The 27,339-nt window shown below is 35.9% G+C and overlaps 1 protein-coding gene across 2 annotated transcripts in view; it reads right to left on the reverse strand.

The window, feature by feature from the left end:
- Positions 1-1,445: 1,445 nt before the first annotated feature.
- FAM174B (family with sequence similarity 174 member B) overlaps positions 1,446-27,339 on the reverse strand; it is a 54,817-nt gene continuing 28,923 nt past the window's right edge. For both annotated transcript variants that reach the window (XM_074234153.1, XM_074234152.1), the window contains exon 3: positions 1,446-27,017. In XM_074234153.1, the coding sequence (XP_074090254.1) occupies positions 27,014-27,017 (4 nt within the window). In that variant the 3' untranslated portion in view covers positions 1,446-27,013. The remainder of the gene's footprint in view (positions 27,018-27,339) is intronic.

Raw genomic sequence — 27,339 nt, forward strand, 5'->3', positions numbered from 1 at the left:
CAGTGGTATAAAAATTGACCATGTGTCAGGGAATAAAAAAAACTCACAATTCAATGAAGAAAGGTAGAAATATTAAATATATTCATTTCAGATCATAATGCAATAAAAATTAAATATAATAAAGGACCATGGAAAGATGGACTAAATTAATTGGAAACCAAATAACGTAATCCTAAAGAATGGGGTCAAATAATAAATCATGGAAGCAATTTCATTCAAAACAATAATAATAATGAGACAACATACCAAAACTTATGGATAGAGTAAAAACAGTTCTTTGGAGAAATTTTATATCTCCAAATGCTTACATTGAATAAAATGAGAAAGAGGAGATCACTGAATTTATGCATGCAATTTAAAAAACTACAAAAAAGAACAAATTAAAACCCCCAATTAAATACCTAAAATAAAAATTCTAAAAATCAAAGGAGAGATTAATATAATTGAAATTAAGAACACCATTAAACCAATAAATAAAACTAAGAGTTGGTTTTATTTTTTAAAAAACAATAAAACAGATTAACATTTGGTTAATTTGATAAAAAGAAAGAAAAAAGAGAGAGAGAAAGAAACCAAATTATCACTATCAAAAAATGAAAAAGAATGAATTCACCACCAATGAAGAGGAAATTGAAGCAATAATTCAGAGTTATTTTGCCCACTTGTATACCAATAAATCTGACAATCTAAGTAAAATGAACTAATAGTTACAAAATATAAATTGCCCAGATAAACAGAAAAGAAAATACATAAATAATACCATTTTAGAAAAATATTAACAAGTTATCAATGAATTCCCTAAGAGAAAAATCTTCAGTGTCATATGGATTATCAAGAAAATTCTACCAAACATTTAAAGAATAACTAAGCCTAATTCTATATAAACTATTTGGAAAAATAGGTGAAGGAGTCCTGCCAAATTCCTTTTATAAATCAAAAATGATGCTGATGACTAAATCAAGAAGAGACAAAACAGAGAAAGAAAATGATATAGCAATTTCTCTAATGAATAAGGATGCAAATATTTTAAATACAATATTATCAAAGAGGTTACAGCAATTTATTATCAGAATCCTGCACTTATGGGAGGGGAGGAAAAACCAATCAGTATAATTGACCAAATAATAGCAAAACTAGCAGTAATCATATGACTATCTCAAAAGATGCTTTAAAAGCTTTTGACAAAAATATGGAACCCTAAAACAAGAGAGCATAGGAATAAATGGAGTTTTCTTTAAAAATAATCATCAGGGGGTGACTAGGTGGTACAGTGGATAGAGCACTGGCCCTGGAATCAGGAGTACCTGAGTTCAAATCCAGCTTCAGACATTTAATAATTACCTAGCTGTGTGGCCTTGGGCAAGCCACTTAACTCCATTTGCCTTTCAAAAATCTAAAATAAACAAATAAATGAATGAATGAATGAATGAATAAATAAATGAAATAAAATAAAATAAAATAAAATAAAATAAAATAAAATAAAATAAAATAAAATAAAATAAAATAATCATCAGTAGGAAGCAGCTAGAGCACAAGCCCTGGAGTCAGGAGGGCATGAATTCAAATCCAGCCTCAGACACTTAATAATTACCTAGCTGTATGACCTTGGGCAAGTCACTTTTAACTCCATTACCTAAAATAAATAAAATTTAAAAAAAAATAATCATCAATATCTAAAACCATCAGAAAGTATTATATGTAATGGGAATAAGCTGGAAGAATTCTCAATAAAATTAGGGTTGAAACAAGGATGCCCATTATCACCATTATTCAATATTGTTATAGAAAATAGCAATAAGAAAAAGAAATGGAAGAAATTACAATAGGCAATAAGAAAACAAAACTCTCACTCCACAAATGATATGATAGTATACTTAGAAAATCCTAGAGAATAAACTAAAATACTCCTTGAAACAGTCAGTAACTTGAGCAAAGCTGCAGGATATAAAACAAACCCAAATAAATCATCTGCATTTCTATATATCAGCAACAAAGCCTAACATCAAGATATAAAGAGAAATTATAAAGGGGCAGCTAGGTGGCATAGTGGATAAAGCACCGGCCTTGGAGTCAGGAGTACCTGGGTTCAAATCTGGTCTCAGACACTTAATAATTACCTAGCTGTGTGGCCTTGGGCAAGCCACTTAACCCCATTTGCTTTGCAAAAAACCTTAAAAAAAGAAATTATATTTAAAATAACCATAAACAATATAAAATATTTGAGAATGTACCTGCCAGTACAAATCCAAGAACAATATGAATAGAGTTACAAAACACTTTTCCTACAAATAAAGTCAGATATGACAACTGGAACAATATCATGGTAGACTGAGTTAATAAAATAAAAATGACAATTCTATCTAAATTAATCTACTTATTCAGTGCCATACCAATCAAACTACTCAAAAATTATTTTATAGAACTAGGAAAAAATAATAGCAAAATTCATCTGGAAGGAATAAAAGGTCAACCTTGCCACACCAGTTATAAAACTATATAATAAAGTGGCCATCATCAAAACTATTTGGCACTGGCTAAGAAACAGAGAGGTAGATCAGTAAAATGGATTAGGTACAAAAGAAACCGTAGTAAATGACTGCAGTAATCTGCTGTTTGATTAACCCAAAGACTCCAAAATCTGGAATGAGGACTCACTATTTAACAAAAACTGTTGGAAAACTGGAAAATAATATGACAGAAACTAGACAGAGATCAACATCTCATACACTATTCTAAGATATGGTTGAAATGGGTACATGATTTAGACATAAAGGGTGATATCATAAATCAATTAGGAAAACAAAGAATAGTTTATCTATCAGATCTATGGAGAAGGGGAGAATTTATGACCAAACAATCTTGCTGTTAGACTTTGTTGGTAACATGTAGAAATGCTGATGAGACAGAAATGTAGAAATAGATGAGGTAGATATGTAGAAATGCTGATAGAGAATATTACAAAATACAAATTGAATAATCTTTTAATAATTTTGATTACATTAAATTTAAAAGGTTTTGCACATGCAAAACCAATGCAACCAAGATTAGAAGGAAAGCAGTAAGCTGGACAATAATTTTAAAGCCAGTATTTCTGATAAAAGTCTCATTTCTAAAATATATAGAGAACTGAGTCAAATTTATAAGAATACAAGTCATTCTCTAACTGATAAATGACCAAAGGATATAAACAGGCAGTTTTCAGATAAAGACATGAAAGACATGAAAAATGTTCTAAATCACTATTGATTAGAGAAATGCAAATTAAAACAACTTTAAGGTACTACTTCATCCCTATCAGAATGCTTATATGACAAAAAAGAAAAATAATAAATGTTGGAGAGGTTATGGGGAAAACTGGGACACTAATGCATTGTTAGTGGAGTTGTGAACTAACCCAGCTATTTTGAAGAGCAATTTGGAACTATGTATACCCTTTGATCCAGCAATATCACTTCTAGGTCTGTATCCCAAAGAGATCATTTTAAAAAAGGAAAAAGACCTACATGTACAAAAATATTTATAGTGGCTCTTTTGTGTGATAGTAAAGAATTGGAAGTTGAGGAGATCCCTTCAATTAGGGAATGGCTGAACAAGTTGTGGTCTATGAATATAAGAAATCATGAGCAGACAGATTTCAAAAAAACCTAGACTTACATGAACTGATGATGAGTCAAGTGAACAGAACTAGGAGACCATTGTAACAGTTACAGCAATATTGTGCGATGACTGGCTATGATTGAATGAGCTGCAATACTATGATCAAAGGAAATTCCAAAAGACTTGTGATGGAAAATACCATTCACATTCAGAGGAAAAATTATGGAGTATGAATGTAGACCAAAGCATCCTATTTTCATTTTTTTTAAATTTGATTTTTTTCTTAAGGTTTTTTTCCCCTTTTGTTCTGATTCTTCTATCACAACATGACTAATATGGAAATAGATTTAATATTACTGGACTTGTATAACCTCTATCAGATTACTTGCTTTCTAAGGAAAGAGGAAGAAAAAATTGGAATTCAGAATCTTACAAAAACATGTAAATGTAATATTTTACATGTAATTGGAAAAATAAAATACTATTAACAGAGAAAAAACTTAATGGAGAAGGTGAGAGACTAAGAGCAAAGTTCAACTCAAATTAAATTTAACAAATATTAAAGTGGCCAAGTCAAAAAAAAAATCAACCAACCTTAGGTGACCTTCAATTTCAACCTTCTACCTATTCATCTAATTATCTGGGCAATAATGAAAAAGTCTTTAAGGACCTGCATCTATAAAATTAAAATTTGAGTTATAAGATCATTAAGGTCTCTTTTAGTTCTAACATTACTTCAATTATCTCCTTCTTTATCTTTCATTTTCTCTTTATGTACTTCTTCCTTCAATCATGTCTAAGTCCCCTATATCCTAAAATAACTTCCATTTGTCCTGATTGTCCCTTAGGGCTATAGTTTTATTTGTTTCCTTCTTCTTGTTACCAGACTTCTTTGATGAATGGTTTACACCTACTATCTCCCCTTTCTCTTCTCCTGTACCCTTCCTTCTCAACTTGCAATCTGACTTTCCAGCTCCACCATATTATTGAAACTCTCTAATGTCACAAATAACCTTCTTCTATCTGGATCAATGGCTTTTCTCAGACTTGATCTGTCCCTGCATTTTATCATTTGGTGCACTAAACAGTCTCCTATTTCTTCAACCCCTCTACTCTCTTAACTTTTGTGCCAATTTATGATCTTTATTTTCCTCCTAATCATTGCATTCTCCTTCCCATCCCCCATACACACATATACCTGTTTCTTTTGATGGATTCTAATCCTCTCCCCACCCCCATCTTTCCCTTGGGTGTCCCTAAGACGACCCTGGGACTTCAATTATTCTCCTTACACTTTCATTCTCTCTTAGTTCACCTATTTATCAATTTTTACCTAAATCATAATGATTTCCAAATATTTTCTCTGGATACAACCTTTTTTTCCTGAACTCTATTCCATACTAACTCCTCCTGTTTAGTGCTTCCAACTCTAACCCCACTTGACTCTTCTGCCATCACCTCAAGGAAACCCACATAAAAAAACCATCTTTTCATATTTCCCTTTATGTCAAAGACAGTATATATTTGTAGTCTGCTAAGAAAGAAATTATGGAGTCAATATCTACTTCTTCATACTTGTTGACTAATTGATTAGGTCAACAGGAATTTGGAAGATCATAAGATAAGAACATTTTCTCTTCATGTGTAATTTTTTGATGCAAAATTAGAAAGATTTCATCTGTCTTTAGGTTCTCGTTTTTGTTTAGTTCAATCAGCCTCTAGGATAAAATACAGTGGTCCAAAAACCAAGGTTCCAGAAGGAGCCAAGCTAAAGCTGTTTCCCAGGAAAGAGCTCTTCTCTATCTTTAGGGTTCACCTAGAAAGAAATAATCACCTTTTTTCAATTCACTCAGCTTCAATTCCAAATTCTTTGACATGAGTCAGAGTCTCTTTGAGAAATATCTTGGATGTGAATAAAATGCTAATTTTATCTCTGAAATGGTTCATTAATAAATAACAAAGTGTTTATAAATATGCAAAGCACACAATTAGTCAATTCCACAAGTTCTCTGAGATGGGAACATTAAAAGCATGCCCTACAGAGAAAAAAGAGTCAAAGTAAATTTAGATTTTCTCTATAACATACAAGCAATGAATACTGAATAATTTACTTCTGATAGTTTTTACATAAAAGCAAATCATTTGTTCCTTTGAACATGAACAACATGCCATAACTATAATTTACACATATGGAAAACCATATAGAGACTAAATGAGTTATCAATGAGAACAGTAGCAAATAACAGCTGTTTCAACAAAATTTCATGTATCCTGACTTGTACTAATCATCATTTTATTTAAGCCCAGAAGGCCATAAGAAATATTACTCATTCCATTAAAATATATCTCTCTTGAACATTTAAATTAAAACTTGAAATAGTCATGTTATTTCAACGGTTTATTACAAAGATGGAAAGACCTCTCATTATAAAATTCTACAATCCTTCCAGGTTTGCAGTTACAAAATCAAGGAATTGGAAGCAATGAGTATAAACTTCATATTCTAAACTCTCACAAAAATATATTTCTGGGGCTTCTGTGCTTACTTCAAAACAAGCAGAACAGGGCAGCTAGGTGGTGCAGGGGAGGCTATGTGATGCAGTGTATAGAGCATCAGCCCTGGAGTCAGGAGTACCTGAGTTCAAATCCAACCTCAGACACTTAATAATTACCTAGCTGTGTGGCTTTGGGCAAGCCACTTAACCCCATTGCCTTGCAAAAAAAAAAAAAAAAAAAACAAGCAGAAGTCTTGATCTATAGGGGAAAGGGAGGAGGAGAGGGGAGGGGAGAGAAAGAGGGAAGGGGTTGGGAGAGATCAAGAGGAGAAAGACAGAGAGAGGAGAAGGATTTGGGAAGAGAGAGAGAGAGAGAGAGAGAGAGAGAGAGAGGAGTCAGATCTTTGCCTTTCATATCCCCTCACCCCCTAAAAAAAAATGGTTTATGATTCTTAATCCTTTGACAGAATGCGCCCTCAGTAAGTTATCACATTGTCATCTTTAGATAAAATTTTTTTATCTATATCCCGGAATAATATTGTCCTTCCTTTGAAATATTCCCTAGAAAAATTGCACTGCCAATCTCCTTGGTTTATTTAATTAGGTTTGCAATCCCATTTCTCAGAGGTTTAGTCACTGCTCAAAAAAAAATGAACCCATAATGAGGGATATGCTGCATTGGACAGACATTTCAACCATCCCTTATGTAAGTCCAGAAATGGTCAAGAGAGATATTGGTACACTTTTCCATTATTATCTGGATATTAACAATACTAGCAAAAATTAAAGCGATTGCATGACTTAGTGGAGAGAGTGATAGACAAAGTCAGGAAGAACTGAATTAAATATGACTTGTGATACTGGCTATGTTACTATGGTTAAGTCACTTGAAGTCTCTAAGACTTATCTACTAAGTTATAGATGGGTTTCAATATGTGTTGATCATGGGAATTCTCACACCAATTAAAAAACTACAGATTATTGACTTGTGGTAGTCAAGGGATACAATTTAGAGTACATAAAAATTTAGAGTATACTATTAAAGAATCAACATTTAAATGCCTTCACTAATTTTTTAACTAAAATGATTATTTCTTACTCTAAACATGATATTATCTCCAGACAATATAGTAAACTATTTTTCATTATTAGATTCATATATGGTTCTTTGTTCAAATACTGGTTCTAACAAAATCTCAATTTCCCAATCTATAATTCTTTGATATATCTTTCATCAGGGCAAAATTCAGTAGTCTTCTCATCAGAGTTACTGTGTTAAAATTGTTTTATTATGTTCCCCCTGACCATCACCCTCTCCATTCTAGTCAGTATAAAAAGTTTATAAGTAGCCAATAAAAGGGGGCAATAGCAAGAAATAAAAATGCTAAAATAAAATCTGGAGGTCACATGCAAATTGCCCCAAAAATCAAAGAAGCATAGCTTACAAATTTTATCATTTATTAATCAAGATTAACATCCTGGTATCATGTGATGAATCAGCAGATCTATCTAGGCACTGCTGTCAAGGTCCTACTTCATGAAAATCCCAGACAAAAACCAACAAAATACCAAATGTCATTGATAATTCTGAGGTAATGTGAACATATTAACTTTAAAGTTTACCTGACAACTTAGAAATGACTTGGAGATGAATTAGCCTTAAGGTGGCACAGATAAAAGTTAGTCCGTTCCTCCACAAAACCCTATAAAAATGAGACCTCAAACTCTTGTCCCTGCCACTCTTCCATCTCTCTCAGATCCACACTGCTTAATGCTTCCAACTCTGCTTAGTGCTCCCAGCTCCAATCCCTAATTATAGGAGTTATACTGTCTGCATAACCAGTTATACTGTCTCCCCTTCCCATTCTCTTCCCCACTACCACTTGCCTTCCTTCACCATCCCATTCTCCTGTCCTCATCTGGTCTGCCTTTGTATCCCATCTGCTGCTTTCCTCTGCTATATTTTTGCTCTGCACCTTCTATAGACAACTAAAATGCAATTGCCTCCCCATTTCCCATTGCCAGTTGGGGTCTTTCTAGGAAAGTATTCAAAAAACCAAATATGCCTGCTCCCATTTCACAATTTCATAAATTATCATTTCATTTGTTCTGGGTCATATTCCTTTCTTAATAATGTCAAAAATTGGGGCAGTTAGGTGGCACAGTGGATAAAGCACCAGTCCTGGAGTCAGAGTACCTGAGCTCAAATCCGGTCCCAGACATTTAATAATTACCTAGCTGTGTGGCCTTGGGCAAGCCACTTAACTCCATTTGCCTTGCAAAACCATAAAAAAAAATAATGTCAAAAATTTCAAATGGTTTTTACCTACCATGTCACATTATTGATTCATTAAATAACTTCATTCTACTGAAATACACAAACCACCCTTCAAAGGCAACAAAATACATAAATTTTTTCACATTGGATCTAGGTAAACTTTGATCATTCTAAACTTGTTGCAATTGATTTTTTAAAAACCCAAATGCAGGACTTTAACTTTTTTCCTATTAAATTTTGTCAGATTTCACTTGTACACTTTTTTTTTAGCTTATTAAGATCTTTTGGCATCCTGATTCTATTGCTATTGTGTTTTTCTAACTCTGTATTAAACTATCAAATTTGTATTGTTTTTACTGTCTCTTAAAAATGTTGAGACAATGAGGTGGCTCAGTGGATAAAACACTGGGTCAGGAAAACCCGAGTTCAAATTTGACCTCAGGAATTTACTAGCTGTGTGATCCTGGACAGGTCACTTTATCCACTGGAAAAGGAAATGGCAAATCACTCCAGTATCTTTTCCAAGAAAACCCCATGGGACTGCACTGGCCATGATCCATGTAGTCACAAAGAATTGAACATGACTGATCAACAACAAATAATGTTGAACAGAGTAGAGCCAAAAACAGATTCCCTTAGGAACTCCTTTACCTCACTCCAAATTGACAAAGATCACTTGAGCACTACCATTTCAGATAAATCAGGTAAAAATCCAGCTAATTTTAAATGTCTTTCAGGTCACATCTTTTAATTTTTGCTCAGATGGAAAGACTGACTTTGCCAAATTCTTGCTAAAATCCAGTTTTATTATACTCATGGCAGTTTCCTGATTTCTAGTCTAGTAACCTTGTCAACAAAGGAAATAGGGTTAGTCTAGCATACTTTGTTTCTGATGCAACAACTTGACTCTTACTGATCACTTCTTTCCTTTCTGGGAGTTCATAAACCACCCTTCAAAGGCAACAAAATCAAGTATACATTAATTAGAAGAATATAACTTTTTCTTTTTTCATAGAAGGGGAACTGAACAAAACGAAAAAAAATTATAAAAGCATGCTGTCTGAGTCCACTACAAATTTATGTTACATAACTTCACCTAGGTCATCACTTCTGCAAGGTAATCCCTTTCCTCCTCCTTAATTAGCTCACTGCCCCACTCATAGTGATTCTTTCAAATCTTTTCACAAAACTTCCCATTTTCTTCTCTCCTCATATTTTCCACTGTCTCCTCATTCACAGGTCTCACATGAGGCAGCCCTTCTTGCCAAAGCAAACTCTTCTACAAGTACAGGTGATCCTATTCCATTCAATCTTTTCCAAAAGACTGCCTTTACTCTCACATTTGTCTTCAATGTCTCCCTGTATATTGCATACTGTATCCTGTGAGGACTCAGGAATCCTATCACATTGCAGCAAGAGCTTGAAAAAGTACTGGATATTTCAAATTGGATGCCCCACAGACATCTTAAACTCAACCCATCCAAAATTGAATTCTTTATCCTTTCCTCAAGATCCTCCCTTCTTCCTGATTGCCCTATTACTGTTGAAGATATAGTCATCTTCCCAGTCATCAGCTCACAAATCAGCTGTCATCATTGGCTCTTTACTCTCTAACCTTCCATAACCAATCAGTTGCCGAACCCAGTCTATTTTGATTGCTTTTTTGTTCTCATATACACTTTGTTCTCTCCCCTGACAGTGTCATCACCCTGGTGTAGTCCCTCGTCATTTCATACCTGGACTATTGCAATAGCCTTCTTATTTCTTTCCCTGACTCAAGTATATCCCCATTCTAGTTCATTCTCCCTTCAGTTGTCAAAGTGAGCCTAGGCTACACCACATTAATAATAAATCCTCCTTTAAAAGCAACAACTCAGGTTCAGCTAGGTGGTGCAGTGGATAAAGCACCGGCCCTGGAGTCAGAGTACCTGAGTTCAAATCTGGTCCCAGACACTTAATAATTACCTAGCTGTGTGGCCTTGGGCAAGTCATTTAACCCCATTGCCTTGCAAAAAAAACCCTAAAAAAATAAATAAAATAAAAATAAAAGCAACAACTCAAGTACATAAGCAGTTGTGATATTCAATAGAATTTGGATAGGCAGAGTATTGAGATGGGAGTGATAACTCCCCATTCAATACAACTCTTCCTCTATTCATCCTACAATGGTTGGTTCACTTCCTCTTCATTACTTTCCCTATTCAAGTGCTATTGAATACCCCAACTACTGAAGCACACTATCCTCTCCAACTTCAGCTGTATACTTCCTCATTTCCATTCACCTTAAATCTCCTCTTCCCCAATTTCCCATTCTATCTGTCTATCTCTGCCACTGAGCTCTCTGAAATGTCTGCTTTATAATTAACAAGCTTCTCATATTAAATATTTTGAGATCTGTTGCCTCAAGAACCACAAGGAATAGAACCAAATTTATAAAAATAAGAGTCATTTCCCAGTTGATAAGTGGTCAATAGATGTGAAAAAGAAGTTTTTGGAAGAAGAAATCAAAATGATCAATAGTCAAGTGAAAAATGCTTTAAATCATGACTTATTAGAGAAATGCAAATTAAAACAGCTCTATTATACCATCCCATACCCACCAGACTGACTAACATAACAGAAAAGGAAAATGACAAACTTGTGGAGGGTAAGTATAAAAATTGGGGAGCAAATGAACTATTGGTAGAATTGTGAAGTAGTCCAACCATTCTGGAGAACAATTGGAACAATGCATAAAGGATTATAAGACTATGCACATATCTTTGACCTGCCATTACTAGGTCTGTACTCCAAAGAGATCAAAGAAAAGTAAAGGGACCTATTCATACAAAAATATTCATAGTAGTTTTTTTTGTAGTGGCAAAGAATTAGAAACAGATGGGATGCCAATCAATTAGGAAATGGCTAAACAAATTGTGATATATGATTATGATGAAATAATATTGTGCTTATAAGAAATGATGAGCAGGATGATTTCAGGAAAACTGGAGAAGACTTATATGAACTCACACAAAATGAAGTGAACAGAACCAGAATAATATTGTTTAGGGTTTCGTTTTTGTTTTTTTAGGTTTTTGCAAGGCAAATAGGGTTAAGTGGCTTGCCCAAGGCCACACAGCTAGGTAATTATTAAGTGTCTGAAGCCGGATTTGAAACCAGGTACTCCTGACTCCAGAGTCAGTGCTCTATCCACTGTGCCACCTAGTCACCCCATAAACCAGAATAATATTGTACACAGTTTCAGCAATATTATAAGCATGACCAACTATGAAAGGCTTGGCTACTCAATGATCCAAGAAAATTCCAAACCCATGGTGAAAAATGCTATTCACCTTCCAAAAAAAAAGTAGACTTTTTATTTATTGTTGTTGTTGTTCTTATGTTTTTTCAGTCACATCTAATTTGTTGTGACTCCATTTGGGGTTTTCTTAACAAAGATATTAGAGTGGCTTACCATTTCCTTTCCAGTTCATTTTACAGATGAGGAAACTAAGGTCAACAGAGTTAGGTGACTCACCTAGGGTCTCATAGCTAGTAAGGCTCTGAGGTCACACTGGAACTCAGGAAGTGTTCCTGACTCTGGACCAACCACCCTATCCACTGTATCACCTACCTGCCTTACCATATTTTTATTATTTTATTTTGCTTGTTTCCTTTTGCAAAGTGTTTAATATAGAAATATGCTTTGCATGATTTCATATGTATAATCAAACCACATTGCTTGCCTTCCCAAGGAGGAGAAAGTAAAGGAAGGAGAGAATCTGGAATTCAAAAATTATTTAAATGATTGTTTAAAGAATTTAACATGTAATTGGGGAATATTTAATGCAATAAATAAAAATAATTTTTAAAAGATTCATATATAAAATCCTCTGACTCTTAAACCCCTCCATGATGCTCCCTATATTTTCAGGCTTTTTAATCCTTAATCCTATCCCTGCTCCTACATATGCTGTGATCCAGAGAAACTGGCCTCCTCCATTTTTTTCTCTCTCAAGACACTCCATCTTCTGATTATGTTAATTTTCATTTTCTATCTCCCATGCATGTAACACTCTCCCCTCATCTCCAACTCCTTACTTCCCTGCTTCCTTCACATCTTAGAGAAAATTCCATTTGTGCAGTCTCTCTTGCTCTCCCTCCATACTGTTGCTTTCCACCATCTTGATTTTTTTCTAATTTGTCTTGCCATAAATCTTGTTTGCACATGATGCTTGCATATTGTCTCCACAGTAGCCTTAGACTTTAAAGACAGGAATTTTCTTTTAATTTTTTGGGGGGATTCTGTTAAACTGTAAACAGTGTCCCATACCTTAAGCACTTAATAAATGCTTGTTAATTGACTCTCCATGTCCTTGGAGCCAGTTAGATCAGGAGACAAGATATGGTAGCATCTGAGCAGTGCCTCTGAGTTGTTGTGCTTCCATGGACCTCCAGAATCTGGGTCAGGAGGAAAGAGGCTACAGCATCAACCTCTTTTACCTCACATAGTTATGAGAAAAAAATGGACTTACTGATGTCAAAGTGCTTCAAAAAAATGTTAAAAGCTCTGTGAAGATTTAATAACTCCACATTTACTCTGCACAATCGAATTTCATTTCCAAAAGAAAGTTACCACTGTCTATATAATTTATCCTCTTAGAAAAGTAATTATGAGAGCATACCCAAGGCCATAGTAAGTTCCTTCTTTATCCTTCTGCTTCATATTACTTGTCAGATCTTGCTTACACTATGAAGGGGCAGAAATAAAGGCAAGGTGATAGTTGGAGACCCAGTGAAGAATGTGACACTTCTTTTCAATAACATCCTTTATATGGGGAAACTCTCAAAATTCCCAAACTCAAATATTTACAAATGCCAAGGCAACCCACTCTTAAGATGCTTTGGAAAATCACTGGAAGAAGTGAAAAAGGCGGAATGAGTACTATGTATTCAGAGACATGCTCATTACTAGTTCCTGATTGACTTTTTATCAAGGCCTATTTGGAAAACTCAGCTTCCCCCACTTCAACCCCATTCTTTCCGACTCAGTGTAATGGCTACATCTAGGAAGACAGGGAAGAAAGCAAATGCGTTTCTGTCAGTATTCTAGGTCAGGAGGGGAAAAAGAAAAGGAAAATGAGTGAGTGTGTTTGTTCCTGTCCAATAGGTCCTCCCTCTCTTGTTTCAGCAACAAGTATTCCAGGAAATTTGTAGAGGCAAAGGGAAATACCAAACTAGTAATGGGCTTCAGTAGTGAAAGTTTTTTTTTCCTTTCTTTTTTTTCTTTTTCACAGATATCCTAAATCTGATGCCCTGGAAAGAATCATGTTTTCTTAGTCTTTTAAGGGGAGTTGCTTAGCCAAGAGACTGTAAAGATCTGACTCTTCCTTTTATTATGAATATATCTCCTACATAAGCATTGGCTCTCATGAGGCAGGAAGCATAAACAGGCAGAAAATAAATAGCCTCTCTCCTAGAAGCAGAACTCATTTTGGTGTTTCCTATTCACTGGTAATGCTTTTCATACTCTCTTATGGTTGGGTTCACTTTTCCTGGATTTTGCCAGTTATATTTCTTGGTTTCCAGGATTTTATTTACAATGGACTCTACTTATGGCTTGGCTGCATCAGGCACTAGTGGTTGTTATCATTGTTATTTTTAAGTTGGATCCAACTGAAATTAGATATGCTAGTGGGTCTCTGAAGCCAGATGAGAACTCAGGAAGATGAGTCTTTCTGACTCATCCAAGCACTCTATCCACCAGCCACGTAACTGCCCCATAGGCATTGGGAGAAGATACAAAAATAGATCAAATGAGCTGCCCTCATGAGGGATGCTTAAAATTTAGGAGATGATAAGGACACAATCTCCCAGATTCTTCTAGTCTCATTTATTTCTTCATCTCTTTATCTCAGTTGTACTATCAATGCCTTTCCTTCCCTAGATAGTTGCATCTCTTAGTTAGAGATCACCTAACCAATTAACAGTTAGTTATAGGCACTGTGCTAAGTGCTAGGGATACAAGAGAGGTAAAGAGTAGTCCCTCCTCTTAAGAAATTTATAATCTAATAAAGGAGATAACAAATATTTGATATATATATAAATAAAAATTACATATTATATATATAATGAAGTAAGCTGTGTACAGGATAAATAGGAAATAATTCATAAAGAAAAGACACTAGAATTAAGAGGTGTTGGTGAAGGCTTCCTCTAAAAGGTGGGATTTTAATTGGAACTTAAAGGAAGTCAGAGTGGAGGAAACAGAACATTCCAAGCATGGGTGAGTGCCATAGGAGATGCCTAGAGACAGGAGAATGAGCATCTTGCTTGTAGAACAGCCAGAGGGCTGGTATCATTGTATCAAAGAGTATGTATCAGGGAGTAAGGTATAAAACTGGAAGGAAAGCGGGGGTTAGGCTATGAAAGTTTTTGAATGCCAATTAGAGCATTTTGTATTTACTGCCAGAGGCAATAATAGGAAGTCCCCAGGTTTTATTGAGTGTGACATTATAGGACTTAGGAAAATAACTTGCATGACTGAATGAAAAAAGTTTGGAATGGGGAAAGACTAGGGCAGGCAGATGCACCCCAGCAGGTTATTATTATTAATAACCCAGATATGAGATGATGAAAGACATACCCTAGTGATGGAAATGTCAGAAGAAAGAAGAGGGCACGTTAGTGTTTCAAAGGTGAAATCAATAGACACTGGCAACTGATTGGATATGGGTCATGAGAGAGAGTAAGGAATTCAGTTTTACTCCTAGGTTGCATGCCTGAAGGAGTTAAGAGAGTGATGTTGCCCTCTAGATTGAGGAGGGAAGGTAAAGAGGGGAGAGGCTTAAGGGGAAAAGATAATAAGTTCCATTTTGATGTTTTAGATATTTGCTGAATATCCAGTTTGATATGTCTGAAAGGCAGTTTGAGGTCAGAGAGACTAGAGCAGAATGGGTAGATTTGAGAATCATCAACATAAAGATGGTCATTAAATTCACAGGAGCTGATGAAATTACTAAGTGAACTAAAAGAAGAGTGGCCCTGGACAGAAATCCAAGGGATAACTACAGTTAAAGTGTATGATCTGAAGGAGGAACCAGTAAAGGAGACAGAGCTGGAGTGATCTGATAAGTAAAATGAAAACCAGGAGAGAGTAATGTCCCAAAAAAACCTAGAGAGTATCAAGGAGGAGTGAGCAATAGTGTTCAAAGGCTACAAAAAGGTAGGAGAATGAGGATCAATAAAAGATCATTGGATTTATCAACTTAAAAAATCCTTAGTAACTTTGGAGAGAGAAGATTTGGTGGAATGAGATAAGAAACCAGATTGTAAAGGGGGGGGGGGGGGAGAAAAGAGTGAAAGGAGACAAAGTTGAGGCACCTACGGTAGATTGTCTCTTCAAGGAGTTGAGCTAAAGAATAGAAGAAATATAGAATGATATAGCAGGGATGGAAACATCAAGTGCAAGTTTTTTGGATTTTTTTTGAGGTGTTTTATTTCAGATTAGGGGAGATATGGGCTTGTTTGTAGGCAATGAGCCAGATGGGAAGAGAGTGAAAATAAGTGAAAGAGTTAAGATGACAGAAAGGTCACCCTGTTGAAAGAGAAGGGATTACTTGAAAAAGTAGAAGGGTTAACCTTGGTAAGGAATTCGGCTATTTCATTGTGGAGTTGGGGTGGACCAGGAGAAAGTAGCAGAAGATAAGAAAAAAAGGAAGCAAATAACCATTTATTACAATGTAACTAGAACTGTGTTAAGTGCTTCACAATTCTCTCCTTTCATTTTCACAACAACCCAGCAAGGTAATTGTTATTAGTATCTCCATTTTACAGATGAGTTAAGGCAAACTGGCCCAGGGTCACACAAATGTGTCTAAAGCTGCATTTGAATTCAGATCTTCCTGACTTCAAGCTCAACCTTCTCTAGCAATAATCAGATTCTTCACTGCCTTCTACCCTTGGAGATCAGTGTATTCTAATAGTATGCAATTAGCATAGGTCATAGTTAGCAGTATGTAGCCTGGGTGGGTAGAAAGAACCCTGAGGATAAGAATCAAAGGCATTGTGTTTGAAGCCTGGCTCTGTCCCTTATTAACTGTTCATTGACCAACTTACTTCACCTCTCTGGACTTCAGCTTCCTCATCTGCTAAATGAGCAGGTTGGATTATATGATTCCCAAGCCTTCTTTCAGCTGTAAAGTTTTCTCTATTGACCAAGTCATATTCTAGGCCTTGAGGAGGAAACAAAAATGGATAAGCCAAAGCACCTGGCCTCAGAGAGTTTATAATTCAGTAAAAAAGGATTAAAAATGAAGTACTTTGAATGTTCTCAGGATGAGGAATTTTGTCATCCTGGTGGGGAGGAAGGAAGTAGGGATAACCCTGGGAGATCAGGAAAGACTTCATGAAAGAAGATTAATGTCAAAAATGAAAGGTTGGAAATAGGGGATTAGGATCTTGAGAAAGGGCGTCCCACTATCCTGGCAAGAAGGAATGAACCAGCAAGGGAGCCTGCAAGGCAGTTCATCCACCAGTGCTGAAGTCATGTTAAGCACCCCACCAGAAGGCTCTGCTCTCAGCAGGCACTTGATGAATGTGCAAGGCTAAGGCATTCAATAAATGTCACTGACTTGCAGATAATAGGGAACAGCAGGGCTCCTCCCCAGCAGCTGCTCCATATTGGGCTGAAGTGGGCCCAGTTCTTTGGGGATACAATAAAGTATATTGGCAGGAAGAGGCACAACTAGGGATTACAGTGCCAGAGAGAGGCAAGGAAGAACTAGTCAAAAATAGGGAAATTGGAAATGTGCAAATGGCACAAGGAAGGTTCTACAAAGCAATAAATGGAGCTCTGTGTCTCATTCTGCATCCATATTTGAGTCCTATGACTATTCTGATCACTCACACTAACCTAGTGCTCTGTTTTACCATCTGGATAGACAATGAAGTCATCTCCGACACAGGTCTCGAAAACCTAGATTATTGAATATACAATTTGCTTTAATCTGATTCTTTCCAATTTGCTATTGCCTCAAATGTTATTCTGATGGAATTATAGATCAATTTTATGCCCTATTCTCATAATAACTGCTAATACAGTTCATGTTTTCTCACTCCAGGTCTTTGCACATACTATTCCCTATACCCAAAATTGCCGCCATTCTCATATCTGCCAATCCTACCCATCATTCATGGCCCAGGTAAAATGTTACCTCCGTGAAACTTTTCCCCATTTTCCAGCTTTCACAGAACTTTAGTTTTTTCATAAGCAAATATCATATTTATTTTAAGTCATATCACACATTCAAGATATATAAATATAGATAGATAGATAGATAGATAGATAGATAGATAGATAGATAGATAGATAGATATAGATATATATAGCATCTGTGTAATATCCTAAAGACAGGAACAACCACATTTATCTTTTGTATGCCTTTTGGTGCCTAACAAAATGTTGAACAATGACATTCTCTTAGCTGAGAAAAGAACTATATTGACACATTATTCTTTTCTGACACACCAAGATCACTGTATTACGAGTATAATAAGGTTCTACTTGAAGTGCTAGTTTAAATAAACCCTTAAAGCATCAACCAGAGATGTGAAGTTTGGGCTGAACATAGCTTTCCAGTAGGAAATAAAAGACTTAAAAAACACAAACTTACTTCTATAATCCAATACCAATTACAATTAATGGCTACATAGAGTATCTACATAGTGACATCTTAGCTAAAGCAACAACTGGTTATAAATTTGCTCATTGCCCTTCCCTACTTTATTACTCAAAGTTTAAAGCAATTGTTTTGTTTATATTAACATTCTGTCAATACTCAAAAATATTTATTGCGTTTTTGTGTGAAGAACATTGATGGACATTAAAGAAATAAACAAAAAATAGATAAGACATGGTATTTATTAGCCTAGAAGGAGGAATAAGACAAATGCAGATAACCAATTAATAACAATATTGTGTAAGTACATTATAGAGCCATGCAAAACAAGGTACTATGTGAAATCTGAGGTGGAAGGTCATTACTGACCAGTGAGTCTGAAAAGGCTCCAGGGAAAGGGTGGCATTAGATCTGGGATTTAAGGAGGTTCAAGAATTAATTGGTGGGAAGGGGACGGCTAAGTGGCAAAGTGGATAGAGCACCAGCCCTGGAATCAGGAGGACCTGAGTTCAAATCCAGCCTCAGACACTTAATAATTACCTAGCTGTGTGGCCTTGGGCAAGCCACTTAACCCCATTTGCCTTGCAAAAAACAAAAAACAACAACAACAAAAGAATTAATTGGTGGGGCTGCTAGGTGGCACAGTGGATAGAGCACTGACCCTGGAGTCAGGAGGACCTGAGTTCAAATCCAGTCAGACACTTAATAATTACCTAGCTGAGCGACCTTGGGCAAGTCTCTTAATCCCATTGCCTTGCAAAAAAAAAAAAGAATTGGCAAAGAGGATGAAAGACGTTTCTAATACAAGGGATAAGAAGAAGAAGGCACAAAAGTAGAAATAATAAGGAAGATTCAAGGACTGGGCATAAGAAGACATAAAGCTAAAGCTTAGCCCAAGAGAAAAGTTGAGAAAATGTTCCTCCCTCCCTTTTTTCCCAAGAGGTTAGAATTTGGGATATAGCAGAGTGCACATTCTCTGAAGCATGGTTGATGGCTTGGTTGCTTCGCCCCCCTCTTTCTTTTTAATCTTTGTTACAAGGAATGGTTCACTGGGTAGGGAAGTAGGCAGGAATAGATTTAAAAATTAAGGTGACTTAAAAAATAAATATATTAATAATTTTTAATACAAGATTTTTAAAAGAAAGGGTAGTGCCAAATTGTGGATGGACATGAATGTTAAGGTGAAGTCATTTGAAATTAACCCATTAAGCAATAAGGATAACTGAAGATCTTGGAGGTGAGGATATGACAAGAATTATGCATAAGGAAGATTATTTTGGCAACAGTTATGAAAGATGCATGAGGAGAGGGGGACAGAAGAGTGGATTCTGAAAGATGTTAGCTCATTAATCTTTTTTCTTCCCCCATGAGGTGGAAGAAGACAAACCTCAAAAACAGGGGTACATTTCTGCAGCCCTGACAAGGAGGAGGTGAAGGCTAGCTCTAGTTCAGGAGTTTTGAGTTGGACTAGGGCTAAAGCCCACAAGATGTATGCATTAAATCTGAGATCAATAATGGGAGGGTGGGGAGTACAGGGGAATCCAGGTTGCTTAGGATGGAAATTAGAAAAGTTCAAAGCTTCTATCCAATTGACAGTAAGATCAAACCACAAATTGCATAGGAAGACCCAGTCTCAAAAATAAATAATAAAATAAAAATGCAGGTGTGTATATATGTGTTTGTGTGCATGTATTTATGTATTTGTGTATATACAGCAGGCCACATTGAAGAAAGAAAAAGTAAAAGACCACCACACATATAGTCTATTGGCTAAAGCCTTGGATCCTGACTTAGAAAGGCCTGGGTTTAAATTCCACTTGTACATCTGAGCCTTGGATCCTGACTTAGAAAGGCCTGGGTTTAAATTACACCTGTACACCTGCTAACTATGTAGCAATGGGCAAATCACTTAATCTAAGCCTCAGCAGTCTCTTCAGTAACATGTGATTATACCACATATTAATACCTGGCCTAACAACATTATTTTGAGGTTCAAGTATAATCAATGTAAAACACTCAGAAAACTTTAAGACATTATTTTTAAGGCACTATTATTTAATGTTAATGATATTATTTAAGCTCTTTAGTGAACCAGTCATTGGTAAGTTGCAGAATGACAATTTGAAAATCGTGAAATTGAAGTTCAAGGGTACCCCCACTTCTAGTACATATGCCAGAAATAAAGGAAAGATAAAGAACAAGAAAAAAAGGTCAGTGATAGTTATTTTTCTCAGTCACCACTCGGTGTTTCCTAGTGGCTAATACATGGAAAAGTTTTACTAGACTCCATTTGTGTAAGAATCAACTCAAGGAACTGAACAGTCTGCCCCCAGCAGTTGCTGGGTGAAGCTTGGGGGTATTTTTGGTAGGTTTATCATCAGCAAAGAATTGAAATTCATTTGACTAACAGTTGAAATTTAAAAGCACCAGATGGACAACAGCTGTCTTTTGTGTGCAGTGCTCAATTATTTGCTGGACTGTCACTGAGCTTTCTGGCAGGGGTTAGAGGAGGAAGGGGGTTCAGAAAGGAAGATAGTCCATTCCTAATTGCTGGGCACAGTGAGGAAAGGGAAATACCAAGTTCATGCCAAGGTAATATGGAAACCACATGAGCTAAATATCTGAAAAATGTTTTAGCTTAAGCCCAGTTTCAGGCAAATATTTGAAAGTGACAGTGTCACAGTTTGGGGGCAATAAATCTTAGGGTCAGCTTCACCCAGATGTCAGCTATATTTCTAGAAATCACATCTAGCACCATTTCTTCAAGGACAATACAATCAATGCATTTTTATGGTAGGAACAAAGTAACAGAATTAAAATTTCCCTAATGTCTATGATTAGAAAAAGACACCTTCTCTTTGTATTGATGATCTAACTCAAATACAGAAGGCTCTGAGATATAGAATTGCCCACAATAAAAACAAAGCCAGTCAGTCTGGAGGAGCAGCTCTGGACATAGTCAAAACCTGGTTCCAATCCTTGTGACCTGAGGCAAGTCAGTCTTTTAGATTTAGTTACTTCATTTGTGAAATCTATAAAAGAGCAGAGCTCATAGGGTTGTGAAGATCAGAGAATGTACATGAAAAAAGAACACATAAATAAGAACTCTCTTACTGTGGTGGTAGGTGTTAGGAGTCAGGATAAAGGGAGAAAAGCTAACAGAAATCTCACATGTCCTAATAACATATTTCCTCCTCTTTTCTTTATTCCCTCTCCCAAATCAAAACTCCCATTCATTTTTTTAATTTTGCCTGAAAAAGGTTGCTGATACCAGGAATTTAATAATCACTGGATTTATCCCCTCTCTGGAAGTACTTGTATCCCCCAAGGGCTAATTAACTGAAAAGAATTTCCTTGATAAAATGTGTGAGGTGTTTTTGAGCTAAGGGTCTCAAGTTAGCCAACTCAAGGCAGCCACCATCTCCCCACAAAATCTAGTCCACTAGAGGTTAATATATGGAAATACTCTAATTAATGGTATTCAGTGAAAATGTCAACCCTTCCCTCAGACCCCAATTTAAACACACACACACACACACACACACACACACACACACACACACACACACATACTTTTTAAGGGGTCAAGTTCCCAAGCTCAGTAAACTAATCATTGTTAGGGAGAAGAGTGGACTGACTGGCAGAATGAATGGTGAATGACAAATCTGGGACTAGAGGTCTCCTGTAGCATTTGTAATAAGATGCCTGAAGCAGGCATACCTCCCTAAGTGTACTTCTTAAATAAAAGTGCTTTATTTCATTTCATTAGTTATTTCATGGTATACTTATTTATCTCCATTCTTCTTCCAAACCTTTTCTCCTAGATAGGGTTTCCTACTTTAGTTAAGGGAGAGAAGTACCCTGAAGCTTTCCCCAATCCTTTTGGAAATCTTTGGTTCTAGTCGAGGAAAAGAAACACCACAAAACAGAGACTTTTGTCAAAACAAATTATGTGAATATTATTCTCAATATCTTGTATCATACAAAACAGGATTATTACAAAAACAATGCTAGGTTGAGAGCAAAGGTTATGGCAAAACAAATTTTGACATAACCCCTCTCCTCCCAAAAAAAAACCCAATCTTATTCTGAAGAATGAGCTAGTCAAAGTATCATGTATTATGATAAGATGAGCTGCTTATTAGTTATTATCAGTCTTTAAAAAAAACTTTCTGAAAATATACAAAGCAAATGGACATGAAAATGATTAGTCTTTCAAATCTAAAGAGGAAGCATGCCTCAGTCCTTCAAAGGACTTTAAGTGACAACCATTCTAAGGGTTGTAGGCAGTCCTTTCTTATATCCTACTTGCCATTGACCCCAAAAGTTAAAAACTCTAAACTAAAATGGACTATAATTTTCTTTCAGGGACAAGAAGGTTCTTAAAATGAGCTTTCATATGACACTTCTCTACTAACAGTAGGCCATCCAAGAAGAATTATATAAGAACACTAGAATCTCATCTTTTAGCATGTGGCCTTAACAAAAATAATCTTCCCATCAGTCTCATTAAATCAACTAGTAAGTTTTTTTTAATAGTTAAAAAGTGACCTAGATCTATCAGGAAGTCACATCATGGTGTGTGCCACCTATTCTGCTTTGCTCTCTATTCTCAGAAAAATTAAAAAGATTGTGGCGGGGCAGCTGGGAAAGCAGGTGAAAGATAATGTACACAAAATAGCAGCAAATGTTGAGACGCTTTTAAAAGTATATCCATATTGGTATTCTGAAATACAAAACATTTAAACAAAATACCTTACACATTCATGTAATGCTTAATGCCAAATTATTCAAAAACAAACTATACAGTATATATATATATATATATATATACATATATATATATTACTGAGTTCACATCAAATACTCATAAACTCTATATTCTCTGCTCAACAAAAACTAAGAATTTTTCTTTCATCAACACAGCACAAAGTAGAAACAAACAGCACAGTACGAAGCGGTAATTGGACCCAAATCTCTGATGAAGCCATTGGCAATGAAGTGAGAACTTTCATTCAAGTAACCAACTCATGGTATCATGATTCAGGCATCTTCCCCAGGCTCCCATTTATTTTTTCTAATTCAAGCAGTTAAATTATACCAGGAAGGCTTCTACCAAAATGTCAGCAATTATCAACTGTTGACCTAAATACCACATTTCTTTTAATTCTCTGGGAAAGCAGTATCAGGACAGCTTAAGTTTCTTGGCTCTATTGTAAAAAGCCCAGAGTCTAGAGCCCCATTTCTTCCCTCCTGCCATACTTAATCTGGTAAAAATATTCAAGTCTCAATAATAGTCTTTGGATAGCAAAGCTAGTTTAGACAAATATAGACTATTAATACTACCAGAACCACCCTTCCTCCAACCAGTCTGGTAAAAAGTTTTGTCTAGATTAAAGATAGGCTGTTTATCAAAAGGAGAATTTAAAACTCAAGGCTTTTTCTAAGAATCCTTTAGGGTTAAAAAATTGAAGCTTGTCATTTTTAAACATTCTTACAATGCCTTCTTCTACCAAACTTCCTCCTCAACAAAAAGTTATAGAATAATCAATCCTAACATCACCTTTTCAATATGCTTTCCACTTAGAAGGAAGAGGTGATAAGTATTGAGTCATTTTCTTTTCTGCCTTCCACTTGGGCTTTACATAGTGTAGTGAGGAATAAAAAAGAAATGTTATCTTCTTTATTGGAAAGATGTATGCTGAAGGACACTTTCCCAATTCACAATTCATTATCCAAGTGAAATGCAAGTAGAGGAATCAGAAAAAAGTCATTTTCTATCTGTAGCTCAGTCGATCAATAAAGAAAGTTGACTGCAGAACAAGCTTTTTTCCCCCCCTCTTCTCAAGCTTCTCCATGAATGTGTATATAGACCAGCTTCTCAGAAAGTATATATAGACAAACCTCTCCAAGAAGAAAATGCCCCTGGCGTAATGGATACAGGTTAAGCATAGTCTTCAAGTATAGAATCAAACACCAGGTCTGAAGTATTTAAATTTCAAATACCCCAAATTAGAAAAGAGCTGCTTTTAAATTCTTATATTGTTCAGAATGTCATTTTTAGAAAATAAGTTCCTAGAAAAAGAAATAGATGCCTCTTATTTCTGGTTGTTTAATCTTTAGTACAAATGGAGTTACAAACTCTTTCCTTTACCCTCATCCTCATCATTCATACATAAATACATACATATGAAACGATAAACAATACCAATATCAGAAAATTTAATTCAGGTCAAAGGTGAGCAAACTTACATGACTGGTACATAATCTTTAGAGAAATGCAAAAGGTTTCCCAAGAAACCATCTATCATGAAAATGAGTCTTCATCAATTAAACATCGAGAGGAAGTTTCTAAAAATCCATCCACCAAGCCCATGAAAAACAAAAGTAAAAACAAACTTTTCCCATCCCCCATTTTATGTTTAAACATTTTTGTTTAAACTAGATTTGTGGAACCATCCAATGAATTTGATGCAGTAAAGCTTTGAAGTAAATAAATCTAAAGGGGATCAGTCATTTCCCTAAGGGAAAAAAAAAGTTGTTTCAAAAAACATCATTTATCAAAAAAAAAAAATTTGTCTCAAGTCAAATATTCACCTAAATGCTATAGTTCAAAAATTCCACTAAGAATTTAAAGGGTCATCCATAGTGACATGCTTCAGAGATCACTAATGATTTCAGAAACCTAATTATGACGACCAGCTCATAAAGAAAATAAAATCCAGCTTTTGGCCTGTCTTGCCAATAGAATAGGGAGAGGGAGGAAACAGAATATTTTAAAAGGCAGTGTTATCAGCACAGTTCCAGTTAAAAGGTACAGAAGGAGCAGATGGTAAATAGGAGGGTGTCATTTATAGTCACCACTCTGGCTGAGAGGGCATTTTCAAGAGACAGAGTAACTACTCTTTCTCTGTTCCTATTCCCACCCTTTTGGCAGATGGCAAAAAAAAGGAGAAAAAAAGAAAAAAATCAACATATGGAGCCAGTGCATGGGGCAAAGGTCCAGGAAGCATTGTATATTGGATTCAGTAGCTACAAAGTCTTTTCTGGTTTGATTCAAAATGCTATGGCAGTACAAAAAGGTATTCTTAGAGGGAGTCTTCATGGCCCATTATAGACAAAGCACCCTCTCTGCACAAGTTACCTGTGATACCAGCAAACTCAGAAAGTATGAAAAAGTTCTATGGATGTCCCAAGAATCTCAGAATGCTGGAACTCTCAAGAATGGCTGAGACCTTCCCAGGGAGCTGTTTGAGAAATGTTTTATTAATATAGACTTCTTCCAATTGAGTAAAAGAGAGAAATGGGTCCAGAATGTCCAAAAAAGACCAAATAGAACAAACAAAAAAATAAAGGGAGGGAGAAGGAGGAAAGAAGAGAAAAAAAGAGGAGAGGAGGGAAAAAGATGGGAGAGGAGAGGGGTAAGAGGAGGGGAGGGGGGGGAAGAAGGGGAGAGGGGAGGGGAATGGGAGATGAGGAAAGCCAAAGGGAGAAAATGAGAGGAGGGAAGGAGTGGGGGGGAAGGGAGATTGTTTCTAGTCAAACTGAATTCTTTGGGACCCAAAAGGTGCCACTAAGAGATTTTAGTGCTATGTTCAACCAAAGGCAAATTCAGTTCTTTCTGGGTAAGTGGCAATCAACAGATGCACGTACTTTTAAAGTTGAGGTTCAGCAACCCTTGTGAATTATGCAAATCTAATTCTGAAAAATATTTATTGCCTAAACTCATTATCCCTGAAATACAAGAGGAAACAAAAATACATGTTTCACTTCTACATAGATGTATACTCTCCAGCAAAATGAGATTCATCAGTCCAAAGTGACAGGGATATTTCCAGTTTGATGAAAAAACTGTTTTCTCTTCAGTTTCAAATCTACTTCTGATACAGTCACTGATCAACCTTTGTTCTCAGCATTCCAAACTGTCCCTCAGTGAAATTTAGGCAACAGAAACACACACACACACACACACACACACACACACACACACACACACAGCCATGGCAAAATCAGGGGAAGAAAAATGGCACAAACTTTTACATAACTCAAAAGCTGCCTGGTGTTTTATTTTCCCAGCAGAGAAGGAAAAATCATAAAAATATAATTTTTTCCTGAAATCCATCATTCTTTTCAAACCAACCAAGCCTAATTCTGTTGAACTCACACTTTAAAAATAATAATAATAATAATAATAATAATGATAAGCCTAACAAACTATTTCATTTCAGACACCAATCAGCTCCACTGGAGCATGAGGAATAGCATGATTCAGTAGGGGCTAGTGCAATTGTCGAAATCAGTAGCAAGCAATCACAATTTTCTTCACCAATAAGTCTGTCGAATACAAACACACAATGCTAGCAAGGTTGGGACTAGCCACCATTGTTGAAATCTGCTTTTCCATTAAACACACTCACCAAAAGATTAAGGCAAGTGGCTGGAATTTAAAGCAGCCAAGAAGTTGGTATAATCTCAGATTTCGAGATTTGAGCCAGAGAAGAAAAAGCATCTAATTCTAAATCACAGAGCTGAATTTTCTTCTGATTTTTTAGTGTTTGGGGTTTTGGTTTATTTTTTTTTATTTTTCTAATATTCTCATCTTGCAGAAATCTGCTTTAAAAGGGGAAAAAAAGTAAAAAAGAGTTTCTACCCTTCCCCCTTATCAAAGAGCCTCTTCAAAAAAAGAACTGGAGTTTGGTGGCATTTGAAAGAGACATTCAAAGGAGTGACACAGGTTAACCTTAAGGTAGTGGTTTGGAAATGAAGAGCTTAATTCTGACATTTTGACACAGAAGTTCAACACAGGCCCGCCTGCTGATGAACAGTTTATAAATAAGGTCCTGGAGTCAGAGGGAATGTTTGTTTTGGTATCAATGCTTCAGAGATGATAACTTCCACCCTTCATTTCACACTTCAGGGTCCAGCAGGACTTGAAATGACTGAATGATTTTCCATGGTGTGCCTCAACTCCAGAACAGTGGTTTTTACCTGGTAGGAAAAACAAGGAAAGAATAAGAATTAGAACCTTCCAGGAATATCTTCATTAATTCCATTCAGGTATTCATTAAAGGGAGCACAAAGAAGGAAGGAAATCTAAATGCTTCTCTTTTGGTATTCATTCTTTGGTGCTTTTTTTATTTCCAGGATATCCCTATTCATGTGATGATGATGCTGGAAATTACTAATTGTGGAAGGAAAACAACAAAAAAAGATGATGGAAATAAGAATCCCATTGATCCTACCAGTAGCTGCTCCCTCAACCCAGTTGAGTTTACTATCATAATGGGCCACTGGAAGATATCCTTCAGTC

The sequence above is a fragment of the Macrotis lagotis genome, chromosome 4, assembly GCF_037893015.1.
Source record: "Macrotis lagotis isolate mMagLag1 chromosome 4, bilby.v1.9.chrom.fasta, whole genome shotgun sequence".
Lineage (NCBI taxonomy): Eukaryota > Metazoa > Chordata > Mammalia > Peramelemorphia > Peramelidae > Macrotis > Macrotis lagotis.